At 51.8% G+C, this 23,148-nt stretch overlaps 2 protein-coding genes across 5 annotated transcripts in view; both read right to left on the minus strand.

The window, feature by feature from the left end:
• Positions 1-4,589: 4,589 nt before the first annotated feature.
• On the minus strand, positions 4,590-13,013 carry LOC102912350 (synaptotagmin-5). Of its 4 annotated transcripts, none has more exons than XM_076569581.1 (9): positions 12,791-13,013; positions 11,720-11,857; positions 11,032-11,204; positions 8,823-8,942; positions 8,520-8,687; positions 7,628-7,795; positions 7,243-7,360; positions 6,034-6,167; positions 4,590-5,125 (listed from the first exon to the last, which is right to left on the minus strand). In XM_076569581.1, the coding sequence occupies exons 2-9, from the start codon at positions 11,796-11,798 to the stop codon at positions 4,925-4,927; spliced, it is 1,161 nt and encodes a 386-aa protein (XP_076425696.1). In that variant the 5' UTR covers positions 11,799-11,857; positions 12,791-13,013; the 3' UTR covers positions 4,590-4,924. The 4 variants fall into 4 exon arrangements, with proteins under 4 accessions (XP_076425696.1, XP_076425701.1, XP_076425708.1 ...); XM_076569590.1 differs by having other exon boundaries at positions 4,784-5,125; positions 7,243-7,357; positions 12,791-12,903; XM_076569586.1 differs by lacking the exon at positions 12,791-13,013 and having other exon boundaries at positions 11,720-12,041.
• A 653-nt stretch (positions 13,014-13,666) lies between these two features.
• LOC102927217 (receptor-type tyrosine-protein phosphatase H) overlaps positions 13,667-23,148 on the minus strand; it is a 37,405-nt gene continuing 27,923 nt past the window's right edge. Inside the window, exons 14-21 of the mRNA XM_076569599.1 lie at positions 20,885-20,975; positions 19,553-19,643; positions 18,246-18,322; positions 17,996-18,130; positions 16,540-16,662; positions 16,245-16,405; positions 14,853-14,988; positions 13,667-14,760 (exon numbers count right to left, since the gene is read on the minus strand). Of these exons, the coding sequence (XP_076425714.1) occupies positions 14,596-14,760; positions 14,853-14,988; positions 16,245-16,405; positions 16,540-16,662; positions 17,996-18,130; positions 18,246-18,322; positions 19,553-19,643; positions 20,885-20,975 (979 nt within the window). The 3' untranslated portion in view covers positions 13,667-14,595. The remainder of the gene's footprint in view (positions 14,761-14,852; positions 14,989-16,244; positions 16,406-16,539; positions 16,663-17,995; positions 18,131-18,245; positions 18,323-19,552; positions 19,644-20,884; positions 20,976-23,148) is intronic.

Genomic DNA, 23,148 nt, shown 5'->3' on the forward strand with positions numbered 1-23,148 from the left:
GCTCAGTAATTGAGGGCATTTGCTGCTCTCTCAGAGGACTGGAGAATTCAGTTCTCAGCACCCACATCAGGGGGATCATAACTGTACCTCCAGCTCCAGGGGATCTTTAGGAACCCACAAACACTCCCCCCCCCCCTCAGTCATCACCTGCATGCCTACAGCTGTTCGACAGGTTCACAGGACAATGATGACTCCCGTATCAGCATCAGTGTCCCTGAACCCATGTTGAGAGCAGGGCAGGCCTTAGCTCATGGCTTAGCTCTCAACTAATTTTTCATTCTCTCTCTCTCTCTCTCTCTCTCTCTCTCTCTCTCTCTCTCACACACACACACACACACACACACACAAATAAATAAAACAATTTAAAATATAAATTAAAAGAAAAATCTCCCTCCTGGGGAGATACCTAACATCGGTCTCTCAGACCCTAGCAATGAACAAAATTTACTAGGACGAAGAAAAAAAGTAAAGGAAATGATGCTATAGAAAAAATAGATGCAGGGCTGTCGTCAGCTTGGTAGCGCTCTCGATAAGCATGCTCGATGCACCGTGCTCCATTCCCAGCACCACGTAAAACCAGGTGTGATGGTAAATGACTATACGCCAGTCAACGGCAGGGGTGGGTGGGGAGGGGGTGGTCAGGGCACAGAAGCAGGGTTAAACGTTCAAGCTTGATCATGTAGAGAGGGGCTGTATCGATGGCTCAGCAGTCAGAGCCCTGGCTCCCCCCCCCCCCAGGACCTGGGTTCAGGTGCCAGCATCCACAGGGCAGCCAGCTCACAACCACCTGTATGGCACTTCAGTGTCGGGGATCTGATGCCCCCTTCTGGCCTCTGACGGCATACGTGCAGGTGGTACATGGATACACATAGAGGCAAACCACGCATTCACGTGCAATAAAAGAAATGGATCTTTAAAAAGAAGTATGTATTATATGCTCACCAAGTTACATAACTTACATAACTCCAGGTTCATGATGAAGAATACATTAGTCTCTCATTCCTTCATGTGTGTTTAGTACTGTATGCGTGCGTGTGCGCACATGCGTGTGTGGGTGCTTGTGCCCATGAAAATGCAGGGGCCAGAGGGGCATGTGTGGGGTCTTCCTCTCTCACTGCCCGTCTGATTTCCGTGAGAAGCCTCTCACCGGAGTGGAAGTTGACCGTTTCTGTCAGGCTGCTCCATGAGTCTGTGTATCTCCGATGCCCAGCGGTTGTGTTGCCAATGCTTCCGGCCTTGCCAGGGTTCCATATGGGTGCTCAGTATTTGAACTCGGGTCTACACAGCGAGTACTCTAATAGCACACTTCTTTTTTGTGGTGGAATAATACTCCATTCTATTTCTCCCTTATCATTATGCATTCACCCATTCCTTTCTGTTTGTTTGTTTGTTTGGTTGGTTGGTTTGGTTTTTTTTTTTTTCAAGACAGGGTTTCTCTGTGTAGCTCTGGCTATCCTGGATCTCACTCTGTAGACCAGGCTGACCTCGAACTCACAGAGATCCAGCTGCCTCTGCCTCCCGAGTGCTATGACTATGTGCACCATGCCCAGCCTAGATGTATGTTTTCCCCACATGTATGTGAACTACATGTGTGTCCAGTGCCTGCGGAGGTCAGAGGAAGGCATCAGACCTCCTGGAACTCCAATTATGGATGGCATGATTCAATATGTGGATGTTGGGAACCAAACTCAGGACCTCTGCAAGAGCATCAGGTGCTCTTAACCTCTGAGCCATCATCTCTCCAGACCCTGGATTTATTTCTTAACATCAGTGACGATTTACAGTGGTTTTCTTCTGATTGGTTTGCTTTCTTGCTAAGATGGAAAAACCAGAGACCCTGAGATCATAACCTAAATCATAACAGGTTTGGACACTAGAGAGTTGGCTCATCAGTTAGGAAGACTTGTTGCTCTCACAGAGAACCCAGGTTCAATTCCCAGCATCCACATGGTGGCTGTCTACTAACTCTAGTCCCACAGGATCCAGTGCTCTCTTCTGACCTCAGTGGGCACCAGGCGCACACATGGTTCACAAACATAGAAGCAGGCAAAGCATTCACACATGCAGAATAACAAAATAAATAAATCTTCAAAAATAAAAAGACACATTGTTCAAGTACCAGGACTTAAAGTCAGACTTCTTGGCTATGTGACTCAGAGCAAACTACATACATTTTCTTCGTTTGTCAATGCTAATAAACATTGGATTTATCATGAGTTTGCCTTGAGGGCAGTATTGGCAGTAGTGGTGATAGTAGTTAATTGTAGGTAATGCTGTCTTCTCTTTTAACTTTAACTTTATTTATGTTCTTGTGTATGAGTGCTCTGTGTGTTTGCCTGCACACCAGAAGAGGGCATCAGATACTCTTATGGATGGTTTGTTAGCCACCATGTGGGTGCTGGGAATTGAACTCATGACCTCTGGAAGAGCAGTCAGTGCTCTTAACCACTGAGCCTTCTCTCCAGATTGTCTTCTTAAGAGCAATACACATGGTCACACAGGAGAAATAACTGCTATGATTTTGTGGAATTTTTCTATTCTTTCTTTTTTTTTTTCTTTTTTCTTTTTCTTTTTTTTTTTGGTTTGGTTTGGTTTTCGAGAAAGGGTTTCTCTGTGTAACCTTGGCTGTCCTGGAACTCACTTTGTAAACCAGGCTGTTCTCAAACTCAGAGATCCTCCTGCATCTGCCTCCCCAGTGTTGGGATTAAAGGCGTGTACCACCACCGCCACCGCCGCCGGGCAATTCTGGGGAAATTTTCTAAATCTCATGGGACACTATAACCCATGGAACAACTGATTTCCTTGCTCATTGGTTACCAGGAAGTTCAAGGGACAAATGTATACCCTTTTCCTAGTATCTGGGGATACTTTGTGCCACTATTTCCTCCTGTTCGGTCGGGGGTGTGAATTCCCAAACATCAGAGACCTTGTCCATCATTCCTAATCCTGCCTGGGGAGGGATGAAGTTGGTCAGGTAATCGTCCTCCCAGAAGTATGATGGCAAGCAACATGTGTTGAAAGGGGGAGGGGAAAGTGCACCATTGGCTTTCCTCAAGTATCTGCCTTATGGACAGTAAGATGCTCTGGAGATTTCAGCGTAGAAGGGCCATGGGCTCTTGAGACTTCAGGGTGGTATGGTCACGGACTTTCTGGAGATTTCAGCTGGAAACGTATCTGCTTTGTTTCCTTGATAAGAGTACATGATGAGGCATAAAGCCTGCCTGGGCTTATGTCTACTCTTAGTCTACACTTCCACAGAGGCTGTACACAGAAGACCCCAGGGGAAATGAGACGGAAGTAAGGGAGAGAGAGGAAAAGGGGAGAGAGGGGGAGAAGAAGGATGCACAACTGGGCATGAAAATCTATGTGTACAGGGGCCAGGTGTTGTGGGCCTGTGGTCTCAGATACTAGGGAGAATGAGGCAGGAGGATGACAAGTTTAATGCCTATGCTACAGAGTGGGTTTAAGGAGAGGCTGGGCAACTTAGGTAAAAAGACAGCTAAGGGTGAGGAATGGTAGAGTGATTCCTTAGAATCCCCCAGTGAGGGGCTGGGGGTGTGGCTCAGTGGTAGAGCACCTGCCTAGAATTCCCCAGTGAGGGGCTGGGGTGTGGCTCAGTGGTAGAGCCCCTGCCTAGAATCCCCCAGTGAGGGCCTGTGGTGTAGCTCAGTGGTAGAGCCCCTGCCTAGAATCCCCCAGTGAGGGGCTGGGGTGTGGCTCAGTGGTAGAGCACCTGCCTAGAATCCACCAGTGAGGGGCTGGGGTGTGACTCAGTGGTAGAGCCCCTGCCTAGAATCCCCCAGTGAGGGGCTGGGGTGTGGCTCAGTGGTAGAGCCCCTGCCTAGAATCCACCAGTGAGGGGCTGGAGGTGTGGCTCAGTGGTAGAGCCCCTGCCTAGAATCCCCCAGTGAGGGGCTGGGGTGTGGCTCAGTGGTAGAGCACCTGCCTAGAATCCACCAGTGAGGGGCTGGGGTGTGACTCAGTGGTAGAGCCCCTGCCTAGAATCCCCCAGTGAGGGGCTGGGGTGTGGCTCAGTGGTAGAGCCCCTGCCTAGAATCCACCAGTGAGGGGCTGGAGGTGTGGCTCAGTGGTAGAGCCCCTGCCTAGAATCCACCAGTGAGGGGCTGGGGTGTGGCTCAGGGTTGGAGCCCCTGCCTGGAATCCTCCAGTGAGGGGCTGGGGGTGTGGCTCAGTGGTAGAGCCCCTGCCTAGGATCCCCAGTGAGGGGCTGAGATGTGGCTCAGTGGTCCAACCTTTCTTTACCTGGCTGGTGAACATATGGACTAATTCATGGGTAAGGGAATTCTCCCTGACTCCTCACAGCAGTCACACAACAGGAATTGTTACCATCCCAAGTGCTTTCTTCTTGTGAGGAAACCTAGGTTCAGGGAAAGAATGGAAAAGAATGTGAATGGGTTAGTGTGGTCAATGGATGGGTTTCCCTGGGTGGGGGTCCAAGGTGTTCAGTGTTAATTCTGGCCTGGCATGCCTTTGGGCCTGGAGGTGAGCATCATTCTTGGTCTCAGCTACTGTGTCCTGTCTCCCCCCACCCCACCCACCCCCACACACATCAAGGAGCCTTGGGGGCAGAGTCTCCAAGCTGCTGAGTATTTATTTGGCCCAGGAGCAGTACAGGGGTCAAGCTGTGTGGGAAGAGCTGAGATTGGGAGATAGGAGATAAGAGGCTTCACAGCTGATTGTCAAAGCAGAGGGTAGGACCCTGGGGCAGGGGATGCCAGACTTAACCACCTCCCCACAAGATCACTGCGGTTTCTGGGTATGGGACTGGTGCTAGAAGTTAGAAACATTTCCAATGTGGAGGTAGGAGTGGATGCAACATTTGGGGAGTAGGGAGAGGCATGTGGGGAGGCGTGTAAGGGGCTGGGAGCGAGGGACCCGGGGTCGGGTGCTTGCCTGACGAGGATCAGGGTGCGGGCATTGGCCTGGCTCGGTCAGGGGGCCGCAGTGAGTGCCACTGGGCAATGGGCCGCCTGGGGTTGGCCAACATGTCAGCCCAGTGCCGAAGGCCGGCGCCACCGACGGCTGCGCCCGCCGCCACTCTCCCGATGGCCTCATTCTTGCCCAGCTTGTCATAGTCCAATACGGTCAGCTCCACCTGGACTTTCTGGAGTGGGTGGGGGGAAAGGGAGATAGGAGGCATGGAGAGGGGCGCAGGGGTCATCGCCAAGGACATCCTCTCCCTGCGACCAGCCTGTGTAGGGGCATTGCCACGGGAGTTCGGGGCGGGGAGGAGCGGCAGTTGGAAAAGACAAAAAGGTGCCCAGGAGCCGGGGCAGCGGTGGCGCACACCTTTAATCCCAGCACTCGGGAGGCAGAGGCAGGCGGATCTCTGTGAGTTCGAGGCCAGCCTGGTCTCCAAAGCGAGTTCCAGGAAAGGTGCAAAGCTACACAGAGAAGCCCTGTCTCGGGGAAAAAAAGGTGCCCAGGAGCTTTCATTCCTTTGCAAAGGAAATTCTTCCTTCCTTTCTTTTTCTACAGCCCTGCCCAGCCTGGAACTTGCTATGTAGAGCAGGCTGGCCTTGAACTCACAGAGATCTGCCTGCCTCTGCCTACGGAGTACTGGGATCAAATGTGTGTGCCGTAGCACCCTGCTGAAAACAAACTTCTACAGAGATAAGCCCACAGGCCCACTGTCTGGAGCTTGGTAGGAGCCTCCTTAGAGATCAGGGCTCAGAAGAGGGGCAAACATGCAAGGCCTTGGTATGGGTGCCGTGGCCCATAAACGCTTTTTTCTATAGGAACTGGAAGGTCTGAGCTTGTTGGGGGCGGAGCTTGCTGGGGACAGGCTTTCTGTCCATGCATGCCATGCAAGTCTCGCTTAGGGGAGAGCACGCCCAAGGCCGGGTTTTAAGACCAGACCTCCTGGTCTCCAAAGGAGGAAAAGGAGAGGAACAACCTCAGACCCCAGGAGCTGGTTTCTTCAGTGATGCCCTGGCTCCTTGGCCACTGCCAGCCCTGGGGGTTTCTGTGGTGGAGCTGTCCCGGGGGAAGCAGGGTCATGGCTGCACTCACCTGCACTTGGTCACAGGGCACCTCAAAGCTGAAGGCCTCGTTGTAATAGGGGTTCAGGGTGTTCTTCTTAATGGTGGTTTTCTTCTTCCGAACCTTCTTGCCTCCCTGAAGCAGGTGCACTTTAACAAAGGGATCTGGGGTGAAGAAGGGCATCCGTTAACTCCCCACCGCTGGGCTCTTGGGGATCAGGTTGTGTGGAAGCAGTGAAGAATCTCCTTTGGACCTCCACAGAATCACCCATGCAGCCCCTCAGGTCCCCCCTTTCCGGATAAGATCAGTTCTGTATTATCCCACAGCAGTGTGGGGTTCTGCTGTCCCCTAAGAGACCCTCCAGGTTAAGAAGCTGTCAGAGTCCTAAGGCAGAAACACACCCCCTGTCCTGATTGGTGTTTGTTGTTCTTTTGTTATCAACTGGATACAAGTCAAAGTTATCTGAGAAGAGTGAGCCAAAAATGAGAAAATGCCTCTATGACATTGGCCTGTAGGCAAGACAATGGGGGCATTTTCTTTTTTTCTTTTCTTCTCTTTTCTTTTCTTTTCTTTTCTTTTCTTTTCTTTTCTTTGAGACAGGGTTTCTCTGTGTAGCTTTGGAGCCTTTCCTGGAACTTACTCACTCTGTAGCCCTGGCTGGCCTTGAACTCACAGAGATCCGCCTGCCTCTGCCTCCCGAATGCTGAGATTAAAGGCATGCGCCACCACCGCCTGGCCAGGCATTTTCTTAATTAGGGGTTGATGTGGGGGGACCTAGCCTACTTGGGTAATGTCAACCCTGGACAAATGGTCCTGGATATGTAAGAAACAGGCTGAGAAAGCCATGGGGAGCAAGCCAGTAAACAGACTCCTTTCTGCCTCTCTGCATCCGCTCCTGCCTCCAGGTTCCTGCCCTGTGTGAGTTCCTGCCCTGACTTCTGTCAGTGATGGAATGTGACATAAGAGTTGTAAGATTAAATAACCTTTCCCCCACCCCAATTTTTTTTTTCCGAGACAGGGTTTCTCTGTGTAGCTTTGTGCCTTTCCTGGGACTCACTTGGTAGCCCAGGCTGACCTCGAACTCACAGAGATCCACCTGCCTCTGCATCCAGAGTGCTGGGATTAAAGGCGTGCGCCATCACCGCCCGGCTCCCAAGTTTTTTTTTTTTTAATTTTTTTTTTTTTTTTATCATAGTCTTTATCACAGCAGTAGAAGCCCTAACATGCACACGCACGCACCTGAGAGTCCTCCAACATCCATCTTCTTCAGGTTTTTAGCTTCCAGGACAATGACGGTGAGCTTTCCAGCCGTGGGGACATAGCGGAGAGAGAAGCAGATGTCCCCCAGTTTCTCCTGCTAAAAGGAGGAATGGAACCTATCACCCAAATCGGGCCGCTACCCCTCGCCAGCTTGCTTTGGAATGGAATGGTCCAAGAGTCAACCACTAGGGATGTCAATCCTGTTCCTCGGGGCCAGCTTGCCCGCCCTCTGGCGCCTGTGCGGGAGGGGGGGAGGGGGGAAGGGGTGGAAGGGGTGGGGGAAGGGGCTTGCAGACTTGAAGGACTGGAAAGTCTGCGATCTGATTGTTCCAGAGTAGGGGTGGGAGGGGCCACGCATGCTCACCTCCTCTTTGGGAGCCACCTGCAGCTCTCTCCAGGCCTGCACCGGCCGCCCCAGGTTCACGGAACTCATGGGCACCCGCACCTCCCCGATGGCATCGTTGCGGGAGAAGCGATCGAAGTCATATACCGCCATGACCAGCACTCTGCCCCCCAGTTCCACGTACGGGACCTGGTGGAAGGGAACACAAGGGAGGGGGGTAGGAAGTCAGGGAGAAAGAGGGCGTGAGGGATAGAATATTCCGGGGGAAGCAGAGGAGGGCTGCAGCTCCCAAATAACGACACAGGGACTTCTTATTAATTATAAAAGTTCAGCCTTTAGTTTATGCTTGTCTCAACTAGCTCTTATAACCTAAATTAACCCATTTATATTAACCTATGTTCTGTCATGTGGCATCACCTCTCTTCCATCTTGCACCTCCTGTTTCCTCTCTGTGTCTGGCTGGCAACTCTGCCTTTCTTTTTACCAGAGTCCTCTCTGTCCCCAGAAATCCCACCTAACCTCTTCCTGCCTAGCTATTGGCCATTCAGCTCTTTATCAAACCAACCACAGTGACACATCTTCTCACAGAGTCCAAATACCCCATAACATGGGGCAACGAGGTTCCAGGGACCTCAGTAAAGCACGGGGATCCACGGAAGACAACTCAGGTGTTAAAAGAACACAAACAGGAGTGTCCGAGGACCAAGGCAACAGACATTGTTCCCAGGCATTGACAGTGTTCCCAGGGATAATTCTGGGTCCCAGGGAACAGCTTTCTACCGCCTATACACACACAAGCTGGCAGCTGAAACTCAGCTGTGTCTCCTTCCAGGGCAAGCTGAAGGGTCAGTCCTTGGCACTCCAGGGACTAGAGGCAGGCTGAGTACCACGGGGTGATGGAGCAGGAACTCACCTTGAAGGCAAAGGTCTCCCCAAAGTGTGGATTCAGGGTCTGCCGATGCACCTTGGTCTCATGTCGCCTCCGCTTGTCTGGCAGCAGGTAGACACTCACATAGGGGTCCGAGGAACCCCCCAGGTCCAGCGCTGCCAGTCCTTCAGCTTGCAAGATGCCCACCAGGAGCTGCAGGTGCCCAGACACAGAGGAGGGATTCATGTTTCAGCCTCTCTCCCGTGGCCTCCACGACGAAGGGAGACCCGGAGCCCCTGAGACAACCACCCTAACACTTCCCAAGTGTTCTCCCTCCTTCACACCCACCTGACCAGTCTGGAAGTCATAATCCAGTGAATACTGCAACCGTCCTAGCTGGTGCTCGTCTGAAACCTGCTGTCCTGGCATGGAAGGTGAGGGGTCCAGCTCCTCTATTTCAGGCTGAACCTAGAAAGTCGGGGGCAAGAAGGTGGAATCTTCCCCTGAAACTAGTACCCTCCAGTCCCAGAAACCTCAAGAGGCTCACAGATCCCTCCTGCAAGCCATCAATGATTGTTTGGCTAAACAATGTTTGATTAATGATGTCTGGAACTCGGGTAACATAAAGACAACATATCTGTCAGCATTTGATTAGTGATGTCTGCTATGGGAATAGACATCGTGGGACACAGTCTGGGACTGTTTCATTCTTCCATGTCCTAATGAATGTATTGGGATAACAGTACAAATTGCCACCACTGATCTTGCCACAGGAAAATGTGGAGGCTAAATGGTATATTTACTATATACTTAGCATTTTAGAATATAAGCTGTTATTGTTTTAACCTAGGCCATAGGTTCTCAAAGTCTAGTCTCTATCAGAGATGAGTGGCAAAATACTGAGGTCACCTTATTAGGGGTTCTGATTCACTAGGTCTGTGTGACATTGCATCCAAAATTTACATTGCAGCAAAGTTGGAGGTGATTCTGACATAGATGGCCTTTGAAATTCCCGACTGAAGGAACCGGAATGGAGGCTGAGCTCCAGGACCCCAGAAGGAATCCTTTAGGTAATAATTACAATAACAGCTACTTGTTGAGAAAGGAGGAGAGATGTGAGTTAATTACCATGAACTTAAGGCTCAGAGAACACAGGTGTAGTTCCCAAAGGCACACAGATGAAAAATGGTCTCCAGGGTTGGAAACCCAAGACTGCCTGGCCTGCATCCTACTTGGCACTCGGAGGCTTAATATTCAGATTCTACTGTAGCCTTTTAATTTTTTTTTTTTCTGAGACAGGGTTTCTCTGTGTAGCTTTGAAGCCTGGAACTCACTCTGTAGACCAGGCTGGCCTCGAACTCACAGAGATCTGCCTGGCTCTGCCTCCCAAGTGCTGAGATTAAAGGCATGCGCCACCACTGCCCAGCACCTTTTAATTTTTAACACTTAATTTTTTTATACCTTAAATTATGTACAGGTGCGCATCTTCATGTGGATATGTGCATGTGAGTGCAGGGTGCCCATGGGGGCCAGAGGCATTGGATACCCTGGAGTTGGAGTTATAGGTGGGTATGAGCTGGGGAGAGACTCTGGAAGAGGAACAAGTGCTCTTAACCACTGAAACATAGCTCCATACCCCCAGTCTTTTATTTTTGAAGGATCCATCTAAGTCCGTGTGTGTGTGTGTGTGTGTGTGTGTGTGTGTGTGTGTGTGTGATGTATGCCTGTGTATGTTGGTATACTCATCCATTCTTGTGCATGTGTGTGAAAGTCAGAGGTCAACTTTGTGTGTCTTCCTCTATTACTCTCCACCTTGTTTTTTGAGATGGGGTCTCTCACTGAACCTAGAGTTTACCATTTCTCCTAGACTGGCTGGCCATGGAGTTCCAGGAATATGCCTGTCTCTACCCCCTCCCCACCCCCACTGCTGGAGCTATAGGCATGCATGGCCATGCCCAACTTTTGAATGGGTACGGGATCAGAACAAAGGTCCTCAGGCTTGCTTACCAACCACTTCACCTACTGTTTTTTGTTTGTTTGTTTCATTCTGTTTTATAGATTTATTTACTTTATGTGTGTGAGTGTTTTGCCTACATGTATGTTTGTGCACCACATGTGTGCCTGGAGCCCACAGAAGCCAGAAGAGGGTGTTGGGTCTCCTAGAACTGTAGTTACGGATGGTTGTGAGCCATGATGTGGGTGCTGGGAACCCAACCCATGTCCTCTGCAAGAGTAGCAAGTGCTCTTAGCCACTGAGCCAGCTCCTGAGCCCTGATTTGTTTTGTTTTGTAGGCAAGGTCTCACTTTGTAACCCAGGCTGGCCTTGCAGGCACTCTATAGCTCTGGCTGATGTTCACAGCAACCCTACTGTCTCAGCCTCCGAAAGTGCTGGGATTACACGTGTGCACCCTCACACCCAGTTTAGACAGCAGAGCTCTTGTGGACAGTTACTAGCTCTGATCCCCAGAATCCAGGGGACAAAGTGGGACCAGAGACAGAGGATAGCTGGGGACGTTGGTGGGAGCAGGAAAGGGTCGAGAGGACGGCCTCGTCACACCTTATCTATGTAACTCCGGCCCAGCTCCTTCACTTCCTGAAGATGGACTTGGGCTTGGGCCTGACTCTTCTTGCCCATCCGTCTCCGACAGCGCTTCCGGTAGAGACAGAAACAGCTGCTGAAGACCAGGAGACCTGAGCCCAGCACGATGGTGGCCAGGACCCAGGCAGGCACTGCAGAAGGATGGACACAACACGCATCAAAGCCCCGGGAAGTTGACTGGCTAGCTCGGACTTGATTCCTATGGCAGCCTGAATCTTAGCCTGGTTTCCCCTCCAGCCGATTCCGTTCCTTTTTAATCCCATGTTTCCCTTCCAACCAGTCTCACCTGTAAAGCTCCGCTGATGCTCTAACCCACGCTGACATGGTTTGTTGACTTACAATCCTGACATCTCTACACCCATTTTAATTTCCGATTAACTCCTATTACTTTTAGAAGAGGCTCTGCTCGCTCCTGGGTCTCAGTTTCCATTCGCCCATTTATGATCCCATTCCATGCCCCACGCCTGATCCGCTTATGGTTTTCCCCGCAGATCTGTCTCTCCTTTTCAGTATTTCAGATTCTAGTCTGGGATACTGACCCACGATCTCGGCCGGATTTTCCAGCCTACCAACCCGAGGCTTTGCATCTGAGTCCCGCCCCTGGGGATCCAGCGGGGCTTCCCTCCAGGGCCCAGGGTTTTCTCACCTGCGCCCTGCCTGATGCGGCTGGAGTCTGGAGGTGTCTCAGGCGCTGGAGACCCCAGGGTCGGGGGTTCCGGGAACATGGCGTCGGGCTCCTGCCGTACTTCCTGCAGAGGTACCCAAGCACCCTACCCCCCCACTCCTACCCCAAACATCCATTGAGTTTTCCGCGCATCAGAGACTTTCGGTGCACACCGGGAGTTAATCTCAGCCTTCCCAGGCCGAGGGCGGGCTTTGGGGGGACCCAATTCCATCACAAAAAGGCCGATCCCTCTCTGCAGGGATCTCCCTACCACCCTCTTCTTCTGCCCCTTCCTTGCCTTCCCAAGGGCTTGAACCGGAAGTGGGCGAAGGCAGGCGTGGGAACCATCCGACCACTGTTGCCCAGAGAGACCGCCGGGCTCCAGGCAGGGTGATAGCAAGGCTGGTTGCTGGGCAACGAGCCTGTTGCCAAGACAACGGGAGGGACTGACGCACAGAAACCGAGGCCGGGCGGTGCCGGTACACGGGACCCAGGACCGGGATCGCGCGGCCCAGAGAGGGTGGTTGAGGGTGGCCTGTGGTCTGTGCATCCACAGCGGCTCCTCCCTCCGCCTCGGACCCTTTGCACCACCACTCTTGCTGGTGAAGTGGGGGAACCTGCCCCGGCACCCCTGTTGGGCCCCCACATCCTCTCGCTCACGAGTCTCTCGCGCGTGCACCCCGACTCTGTCTTCACACCTGTTCTCGCGACCTAGTCGGCCTCCACTTCTCTCCAAACCCCAGATGGACATCTTTCCCATTCTGTCCCCCCACATCCTTCTCCGGTCCGCGTCTCTGCTGCCCTCTGTTGTCCGGCCTCCGTCACTCTGGGTCTCTCTGCTTTCTGCCTACCAACCTGCTCTCTTTGTCTCCACACCTGCCTCTCCTCTGCACACAGCCATCTCCCCGGTGAGGGCTTCAACCTGCTGCTCAGAGTGGATCCTTGCCAGCGTCCCTCCGCCCGGTACTCCCCCCTACCCCTCCCACACACCTCGGTCCCTCTACCAATGGGACTGAGGATGCGGCTTGGACAGAGGGTCCCAACAGCTCCTACCTGCTAGGTGGCTGGACAGGACCCTCCTGGAGGCGCCGAGACCTGGGCTGCCGGGACCCCGCCCCCAGCACGTGGGCGGATGGCGCTGTCCCGTGTGCTGATCTAGCTCGGCGGGGTGGGGGCGCGGCTGAGTCCAGCCAGGCTGGTGCCTGCGCCCCTGTGTGTGAACGCGAGCGCGCGCGTGTATGGAAGTGTGCCTATGTGTGCGTGCGTGTTCTGCCCCGGAGAAAGGAGAACGCCCCGCTCCGCCCCTCGGCCCGCCACACCCGAGAACCACCATGGCGCCCACGTACGTTGATCTTAGTACCCTAGAAGGTTCTGACGTCTGGCTAAGTCATCGGACATCTACACTGAGCACCAGCCCCCTCAAGACACACACACACACAGACACACACACACAGACACACACACACACACACCAGACTTTTTGAGATGCAAATAACTGGATTCCAGAACACTCGGTTTTAGGATCCATGAGAAACCCCTCTGGAGACCCAAGTACTCAGCTAACCCAGATTCTCGGGCAAGGAAGAGGCAGCTTCCGGCATTTCTTCTCATGGCTATCACCTCGGCTTAACCAATCCCCGGGGGCAAGCCCTTGCATCCCTGGCTGCCGCCGGCACAGCGGTCTGGTCCCTCAGCCCTCTTTGAGAGAGTCTCCCATCCGAACTTGTGTGTGTGTGTGTGTGTGGTGTTTGCAGCACATACAGCTTCACAGAGGCAAAGCCATGTGCCGTTCACGTGTGTGCGCATGTGTGTGAAGGTCGGAAGACAACATTGCATGTTTTCCCTCTGGTGCCATCCACCTCTTAAAAACTTATATTACATTTATTTATTTATTTATTTATTTATTTATTTATTTATTTATTTGGAGGAGTGGGCATGGGGAGGTCAAAGGACCGTTTGAAGGCTTTGGCTCTCTCCCACTACCATGTAGGTTCCTGGGGATTGAACTCAGGTCACCAGACTTTCCAGGAAGGGTCTTTTCCAGCTGAACCACATCAGGATCCCTGTCCATCTTGTCTTGAGAGAATGTCTCACTGGCCCGGACACACCGACTAGGCTAGGCTGGCTGGCCACCCAGCCCCGGGGATCGGTCCATTCTACCTCCTCACTTCTGTCCCTGCAAGGAAGCCCCGCCCAGCTTTTCCCACATGGGTTCTGGGGCTCACACTCAGGACCTCATGTCTGTAAAGCAAGCCTTTTTCCAACTGAGCTATCCTTCCAGTCCCAATCCTGTATTTATTTTTTTTAAGGGGTGATGGGATATAATGGACTCTTCAAGTTCCCTCCATACCTGTTTGCTCAGCCCACTATTTTCTCCAGAGACAAAGACCCACCTTCGGGGAGAATGGTTTAATAAATTATATGGACGGAAAGAGTGTGCAGACATGGGTTGCAGGAGACCACAGGCAAAGCGACTCCCTTCAGCCTCCGATTCAAGGAGGCTGATCTGGTTTCTGAAATAGCGGGGTGAGGGGGGCAGGTGCCTGCCTGCCTTTGTTCCTCAGGTAGCAGAATTCCAGACCCTGATTCCTTCTTCCGAATCCAGGTTCCAGCCTGTTTCTTTGAGACCCTGTCTACACCCAGGCCACAGCCACCTCCACTCAAAGAACAGGAAATCCCCCTGGTCATCCCTGTCCTCAGGCTCCCGGCTCCCACAGGGCTCATAGTTGAAGTACATCAACAACATCCTGTCCTTGGGCTGGGGAGGCTGAGACTCCAACCCTCAGTTCTGTTGGAGGTCCGGGTATCTGGGCTCCAGCAGGGGTCCATATCCAGCCTGACTATTTCTGTGTGTAGGCTCAGCACCCAGTAGCCGAGGCCTCAGACTCATGGGCCCTGATGGCTGCTACATTCTCGTAGATGAAGCTGGACACATTCTCATACGTTGTCTCCTTCAGGATAAGGGCCGGGGCTGACTGCTGGAGGTATCTCAAGATGCACTGGTGAAGAAATACATACTGGGCCTGGGGAAGATGCAGAGAGATGAGGAATGCTTCCCAAAGGGTCCCTCATCCCCCTCCCCCCACCATGCCCCTGTCCCCTCAGAGCCCCGCACCTCTGTCTGCACCATCAGTGGCCGGCTCTCTCTCATCTTCTTCACGAAGCTGAAGGGACCCACCAGCCCCTTACAGTCCAGCTGTCGGAGCAGGACGTCCAGCGCGATGAGAGTACCTGTCTGGCCCACGCCAGCACTAGGCAAGGGACAGAACAGGGGTTAGGCCTCCAGAGGGGAGGGAAGTCTGGAGTCCTAGCAGCTGAGACTGTATGGTTCAAATCTTAGATGGTCTTGTTGTTGTTTCTTTATTATATATACAGTGTTCTGCCTGCATGTGACCCTGCCGGCCAGCAGAGGGCACTAGACCTCATTATAGATGCTTATGAGCCACCATGTGGTTGCTGGGAATTGAACCTAGGACCTCTGGAAGAGCAGCCAGTGCACCTAACCTCTGAGCCATCTCTCCAGTCCTTAGATGGTCTTTTAATAAAAAACCCAAAGACAGCTATCAGGGTGAAAGCTGAAAGATCAGAGAAGCAGAACAGCCAGCCACTAGTTCTCACCTCTACAAAATCCTGAAGAGAGAGTTCCTGTCTCCTCGTGCTTTATCTATCTTTCTCTGTCCTGCCATATTACTTCCTGGGATTAAAGGCCTGTGTGCTTCCCAAGCAAAGGCATGAGATCTCAAGTGCTGGGATTAAAGCTGTGTGCCACCACTGCCTGGCTCTGTTTCTCTCCTATACTGGATCAATCTCATGTAGCCCAGTGTAGCCTTGAACTCACAGAGATCCAGATCAGTCTCTGCCTCCCGAGTGCTAGGATTAAAGGTGTGTGCCACCACTGCCTGACTTCTATGTCTCATCTAGTGGCTGGCTCCGTCCTCTGATCCTCAGGCAAGTTTACACAATGTATCACCACAGGTTTTGGAGCACCCAGAAAGTGTGACACCCATCAAGTCACAGTTTCAGTGGGGACTGTGAGGCCATGAGGACAGTGACTGGCGTTTTCTCCATCCGTTGGCCATAGGGTGTATCAGCACACCCATTTTACAGGTGGTAACAGGAAAGCTGAGGGAGGGGAAAGTCACGTGTCCCAGGCCGTGCATCTAATAACAGGTCTGGCACTGAAATTCATAGGAAGAACCCCTAAACTAATTGACTTTGGTGTTTGTTGTTGTTGTTTGGTTGGTTTGGTTTTGATTTGGGTTTTTCAAAACAGAGCTTCTCTGTGTAGCCCTGGCTATCTCCTGGAGTTCACTCTGTAGACCAGGTTGGCCTAGAACTTAAGAGATCCACCTGCCTCTGCCTCCCACGTGCTGGGATTACAGGTGTATTCCACCATGATGGCCCCTAATTGCTTTCTAAAGATTTTATTTTACTTTTAATTATGTGTACGTGTGCATGTCTGTGATGGATTCCGAGTCCCTGGGGAGACTTCCAGGGTGTCGCTCACCTGCAATGCACAATGGGAGGTCCTCCGTCCATGGTCTGGTCCACCCACTGCCGAAAAACCTTTTGGAAATCCAGCAAGGGCTCTGGTGAGTAAGGGACTCCATGATCTGGCCAGGCCAGGTAGTGGAATTGGCGCACAGAGAGCGTCTGCTTTTCTCCCACCTGAAAGGAGATGAAGGCTGAGGAGGGGGGAGTGTAGAGACTCCAGAAGTTTCTATGCCTCATGGGGGATCCTCTGGGAGACACACTGCTGGGAGCCTTCTTGGGGAGTTCTTGGTGGGGTTGGAGGGACTCACGTGGAAGAGCTGAAGATCCCTCACTGTCCAGTTCTCCTTCACATCTTCATTAACCACTGTCACCTGCAGCTGCCCGTGAGTGCAGGGTCGAGCATCCAGAGGCCAGTAATGCTCACACTTCACCTGTACAGGGAGCCCGGGACAGTGAGAAAAGAGAGCAGGGTGTGCGTGTGCGTGTGCGTGCGTGCGTGCGTGCGTGCGTGCGTGTGTGTGTGTGTGTGTGTGTGTGTACACTGTGGGGAGTGAATATGCCTGCGTGTGCATATCGATGTGGATGCCTGAGGCCATTGTCTCAAGTCTTCCTCAGTTACTCTACATTGTGCTCACTGAGGCAGGGGCTCTCGCTGAACACGGAGCTTGCCCACTATGACTAGTCTGGCTGGCCAGCTTGGTCCAGAGGCTCCCTTTCTCTGCCTCCCGAGGGCTAGAATTACAAGCGAGTCACCATGGTCACCTGGCATTTATGTAGGTTCTGGGGATCCAAGCTCTGGCCCCTTGCTTATGTGCTAAATCCTTTATCCATTCAGCTGTCTCTCCAACCCTGAGAACAAGACACCTTTTGCATATTGCTTTTTTTTCCCCCCTGAGAGGACCATCTTGAGCTTGATTTGAAGTTAAAGATAACTTGACTTCTGGTCCTCCTGCCTCCATCTTCCAGAATGCTGGGATTATAGGTTTGTGCCACCTCATGGGTTTATACAGTGCTGGGAATTGAACCTAGGGCCTCATGCATATTAAGCAAGTACCAGCCTCTTCATATGGTTCTTCTAATCAAGATGAAGATATGCTTGTTGCCCTGGCAACAAGGTAGGACCCAGAGGTGCCAGATCTAATAGATTTACACCAGCCAAGAGGACCCTTAACCCCAAGGTCTGTGGAACCTTGATGTAGTTTGAATGTGCCCCCCCAAAAAAACTCGAGAACTGATAGCCTCATTCCCAAATTCATAGGTGAATAGTATCTAGAGATGGGGTCTACGCGAAGATATTAGGATGAGATGAAGTCATCTAAGGGAAGGGCCCTCAAGATGATATTAACGGTTGTATACGATGAGGAAGAGAACTGAGCTGGCACTCTGGCTGGCTGTGCCTCCCCCACGTGGTACTCTCCAACTTGTCATGGTGCATGAAGAAGACCCTCCCCAGATGCCAGCATCATGCTCTTGAACTTCCCACCCCCGAGAAGCATAAGACACATGAACCTTTGTTCTCTATAAAATATCCAGTCTGTGGCATTCACCCACAGCAGCAAAACATGGACCAGTACACCACACACGCACACGCACACGCACACGCACGGATCTGTGGACATTATGAAGGTGGACAGGATGGGTCCATGTTGAAGATGGTTGGAGTTATACTGGAGAAATGCAGAGGTGTGTAGAAGGGACCGCACCAAGCCAGTGTCCAGGGGTTGGTGCTCAGGGGTTAGCACCAGGACAGAAATCTCTTCTCACCCGTCCAGACTCCATGCAGTTGGTCAGCATGACCAGGGTGTGGCTCTGCTGTTCCCACACCAGACGCCAGAAATCACCCACGGTGTGAGGCAGGGGACCCTGGGTTGCAATGAATTCCTTGGGGCTCCAGAGACCCTAGTTGAGGAAAGTGGGCATGTCACGGGGAGGTCATCAGCTGACCACCACCCGCTTCTGCTCTTCATCTCTCCAGAGTCACGGAGTGCCCCCACCGCCACCGCAGCCACCTTACCGGTATGAAGCTGGCGTTGATGTAGTCGGAGCCCGGTTCCTCATGCAGGGATTTCAGGGGCACCCGAGACGAGTCATCTAGGAGAACACAGCAGTATCCACGATGAGAAGGGGGCTGCAAGGGGGGTTGGGGAGGCAGCTGAGCTGGTGAAGGGCTGGCTGCACGGATGTGACCCCAGTTCCAGACCCAGAACCTATGTCAAAAAGCTCCCGCACGTGGGAGCGCGTGCTTGTAATCCAAGCCCTGGGGAGGCCCACAAAGGAGGACACCTTAGCTCGCTGTTTCCAAAAGCAAGGTCGGCCTGGCTATGTGGCTCAGCTGCTAGGCAGAGTGCTCGCCTAGCATCCAAGCAGCTCTGGGTTGGACCCCCAGTGCCATATAAAACCAGGTGCCTGTAATCCGAGCACTTGGGAGGCAGAGGTGGGAGGTTCAAGATCATCTTTGGCTACGTAGTGAGTTTGAGGTCAGCCTGAGCTACTGGGACCCTGTTTCAAAAAAAAAAAAAAAAAAAAAAAATTGGCCCGGGAAGATAGGTCAGCAGGTGAAAAGGCACTCGCCACCAAACCTGATGAACTGAGTTTGATGCCAGGACCCACATGCTGGAAGGGGAGAACCACCTCCTGCAGGCTGTTCTCTGACCTCCACAACTGGCAGTGGCACGCACGTTACACCTCCACCACCATAAACAAATGAAAATGTAAACAAACAAACAAATCAGCCATGGTGCTGGAGAGGTGGTTCCATGGATAAGAGCATTGGCTGCTCTTGCAGAGGACCTGAGTTCAGTTCCCAATGCCCATGTTGAGGGGTGCAGACCCTCCTGTAGACAGCTCCAGAAGATCCAGACCTTCTGGTCTCCATGGGCACCCATATACAAAACACACTTACACACCCGCGCGCACACACACAGAATTTTTTTTTTTTTATTTTTTGAGACACGGTTTCTCTGTGTAGCTTTGTGCCTTTCCTGGAACTCACTCTGTAGACCAGGCTGGCCTCGAACTCACAGAGATCCGCCTGGCTCTGCCTGCTGAGTGCTAGGACTAAAGGTGTGCGCCACCACCGCCCAACTAAATTTTTTTTAAATAAAAATTTTAAAGTGGTTAGTGACTGAAGAATAGTTTTGGTCTCCATGTACAGATCCACACAAACTTCATGCACATGCATGAACACACACACACACACACACACACACACACCCCACAGAGAGAAAGAGGGGGGGAAGCACAGGAATGGGGTTCACAGGAATGGGATTCTGGCAGACTCCATGGGGAGGCGGACGAGGACGATGAACCCCAGAGACTCACAGGGCAGCACATTCCTGTAGCGGTTCTTGGATATGTTCTCTAGAGCCGATGCTGTCATCTGAGACTGGCCTTTGCCCTCCAGAGCCAATTGCTAGAGGCGGAGAGGACAGAAGAGGTTCAAGGTGTTGGATTTTCTTTGTCTTCCTCCAGCGGCCACCCCACCCCACCTGCCCTCTTCTGCTGGTCCATTGAGTCTTGGGACTCTGCGGCACTCACAAGCACTGGAGGTGGATGACCATCCATCCACCTTGGGGGTGCTTGTGAGGAGTCAGGGGAAGACGGGGCTTCCTCAGACAGAGGCCCTGGGTAATGGGCCAGGAAGTCCTGTGCTTAACCAGGTATCCATCCTTGTCTTAGGGTTTCAGAGAGCTGGAAGGAAACACGCTTGACAGTTTCTGTATGATTAAAAGAGGTGGGCTGGGGAAGTGGCTCGTTTGGTAGAGTGCTTGCCTAGCATGCACAAGGCCCTGGGTTCGATCCCCAGCACTGCATAAACCAGGTTCTGTGGAGCACACTTGTGATTCCAGCACTTAAGAGGTCAGGGAGGAGGATCATAAGTTCAAGGTCATCTCTGGCTCTCTATATAGCATGTTCCAGGCCAGCCTGGAATACATGAGACCCTGTCTCAAAAAGGAGGTGGGGTTTATAGAAGATCTGCAGGCAGCTGGTTGCTGGAGAAGGAAGAGATATTTCCATCTGTAAACAACCCTAATTAAAGTCATTGGTGTGCAGGCATGTGCGGGTGCGCACTCGTGCACTCGTGTGCATGTATGCAAACACACACATGCACACCATGGTTGGGGAGTAGAAAGAGAAGGACTTTGGAAAGGAAAGATATCAACATGAGTGAGAGAGGGAGACAGGACAAGAGAGGAAGATACGGAGATGAATGTAATTTAAATAGAGTATATGGGCCAGCAAGATGACTCATTAGGTAAAGGTGCTTGCAATCAACCCTGGGGACCAAGTTTGATGCCTAAGAAAGTCCCAAATGGTATAAGAAGAAGAAAAGAGGAAACTGGAGAGATGGCTCAATGGTTAAGAGAACTGGCTGATCTTCCAAAGGACCCTGGTTCAATTCCCAGCACTCACAATCACCTGTAACTTAGTTGCAGAGGATTCAGCGCCCTCTTCTGGCCTCTGTAGGCACTGCCTATACACGGTACCCATACATACATACATGTAGGCACAACACCCATGCACGTAACAAAAACAAATAAATCCAAAAAAGTTAAGGGCTGGAGAGATGGCTCAGTGTTTAAGCTCAACCCAGAAGGTTGTGGGAAGCCAGGGTATGTGGGCGCCAGCTCTAATGCCTCATTTCTCACCCACCTGATACTCCTTGGCAAATCCATAGTTGCTGTCCTTCTCATTCTCCCTGACGTAGTCAGCAAAGTCTTTGGCTAGGATATCCCCGGGGAAGCTGTGGTGGGAAGAAGGGTTAAAAAAAAAAATAGAGACTTTAAGCACCTTGAGGCTGGCAAGCTGTCTCAGCAGGTAGAGGGTCCTAAGACAAAGCCGGGTTGCTTGAGTTCCATCCTTGGTAGCCACGTGTTGGAAAGAGAACCGATGCCCTTGGGTTGTCTTCTCACATCCATGCATCGCATATACTCCAGGAAATAAAAAAGTAAATGAAGCCTCGTGCATTTGGGAGACAGAGGCAGGCAGATCTCTGAGTTCGAGGCTAGCCTGGTCTACATAGTGAGTTACAATGATCTTGGTCCAGCAATACCACTACTGAGCAAATCCACCAGAAAAGGGAGAATCCCAAAGGCCATTGTCTCACCACCATTCACAGCAGTGTGGCTCACAGTGGTACAAAGGTGCAGCAATATTAGCGTCCATCAGTGAATACATGGATAAACCATGTGGTCTCACCATACAGTGGAGTGTTATTCAGCCTTTAGAAGGGAAAAGAATGGGGCTGGCGAAATGGCTCAGTGGTTGCAAGCACTGGCCGCTCTTCCGGAGGACCTGGCATTGATTCCCAGCACCCACATAATGACTCACAATCATCTGCCACTCCAGTTCTGGGGGATCCAGTGCCCTCTTCTGTCCTCTGCAGGTACTGCATACATATAGTGCACATATACACATTCAGGCAAAGCACTCTTACACGTAAAAAAATTAAAATGAAGCCGGGGCGGTGGTGGCGCACGCCTTTAATCCCAGCACTCGGCAGGCAGAGCGAGGCAGATCTCTGTGAGTTCGAGGCCAGCCTGGTCTACAGAATGGGTTCCAGGACAAGCGAAAAGCTACACAGAGAAACCCTGTCTTGAAAAAAAAAGTTAAAATGAAATAAAATCTTAAAACAGAAAAACCCTCTCCAAACTCCCCTCAAGGATGTACACTGACATGCTTGCTTTCTCCTGCAAGACTCCACCTGACGGAGCCCCGCCTGCCACCTCTCTGGCTTTGCTCCCTAACATGGTTCCCTGGGTTCACAGCAGCCAATCTCAGAGACACACAGTGTTCCCTAAGCACCCAAACACCGCTACCTCAGCGTCCTTGCACTTCCCTTGCCCCGTGTACAGAGACTGGTCTCGGTCCTAGCCAGAGTAACTCCACCTTGCAGCCATTTATCTGTCCTTTATATGAGGCGTCCATAGAGCAAAATTTATCCTTTCCGTAGTCTGACGGAGTTTTCTGAGAATGCAGGAATCCCTCGCAGGAGCCTGGAGGCACAGACTCTCCGGGTCTGGTTCTGTGGTACCTTTCTTTATAGCAGCCTGTAGTCGCTTCCGCTGTTTGCACGCACGGTGGCGCTCGAGGCCTGGGTTTGCATCCTTCCTGCTTCTAGACCTGTAGGCGCTTGGCGGTATGTGCAGGTGTGATGGTGACTGCGGGGAGGCAGCCTTCTAAAAGCACCCAATGCTCTGTAAGTAATCCCTGATCAACTCACTTACTCATCACGCGGCGCTTCTTGGAGTCCTTTGAGCTTTCAGTGTTACCCCTGTGGGAAGCAGGCATTTCTTTCCCATCTTCCTGGTACGTCACAGGACACCCTAGAACTATTCCAAAGCCTGTTCCAAATGACTTCCTTCAGATCTTTGCTCTTCTTAATTGGCTTCACCTCTCCTCTAGTAGTTTTGTTTGTTTGTTTGTTTGGTTGGTTGGTTGGTTGGTTGGTTTTTCGAGACAGGGTTTCTCTGTATAGCCCTGGCTGTCCTAGATCTTGCCTGTAGACCAGGCTGGATTCAAATTCAGAGATCTGCCTGCCTCTGCCTCCAAAGTGCTAGGATTAAAGACGTGGCCACCACACCCAGCCCCCTCCTCCAGTTTTAATGCCCTGTCTAGAGTGTTCCTTGACCTCCCTCTGCTCTCTTCTTGCTTTATTTGTCTCCACGCATAGAGCATGGTCTATATTATCTTGCTTTTCTAGCCCTTCAGTGATAGAACATAAATTCAGTTTGATCCCCAAGACCCACATGTTGAAAGGGAGAACCAACTCCCTCCCTCCTCACATGCACTGTGTAGCATGTGGACACAAATAATAAATGTAAAACAGTTAGGATGGGGGCTGAAGAGATGGCTCAGTGGTTAAGAGCACTGGCTGGTCTTCCAGAGGACCGGGGTTCAATCTCCAGCACCCCCCG

This window comes from Peromyscus maniculatus, chromosome 1, assembly GCF_049852395.1.
Source record: "Peromyscus maniculatus bairdii isolate BWxNUB_F1_BW_parent chromosome 1, HU_Pman_BW_mat_3.1, whole genome shotgun sequence".
Taxonomy (NCBI): domain Eukaryota; kingdom Metazoa; phylum Chordata; class Mammalia; order Rodentia; family Cricetidae; genus Peromyscus; species Peromyscus maniculatus.

Excerpts from the sequence above, each read along its gene's own strand:
- LOC102912350 (XM_076569581.1), bottom strand. The coding sequence starts at position 11,798 with ATGTTCCCGGAACCCCCGACCCTGGGGTCTCCAGCGCCTGAGACACCT. Across the intron at positions 11,205-11,719 it reads CCGCATCAGGCAGGGCGCAG|TGCCTGCCTGGGTCCTGGCC; the intron begins GTGAGAAAACCC and ends ATCCTTCTGCAG. Across the intron at positions 6,168-7,242 it reads GGATGTTGGAGGACTCTCAG|ATCCCTTTGTTAAAGTGCAC; the intron begins GTGCGTGCGTGT and ends TCTTCACCCCAG.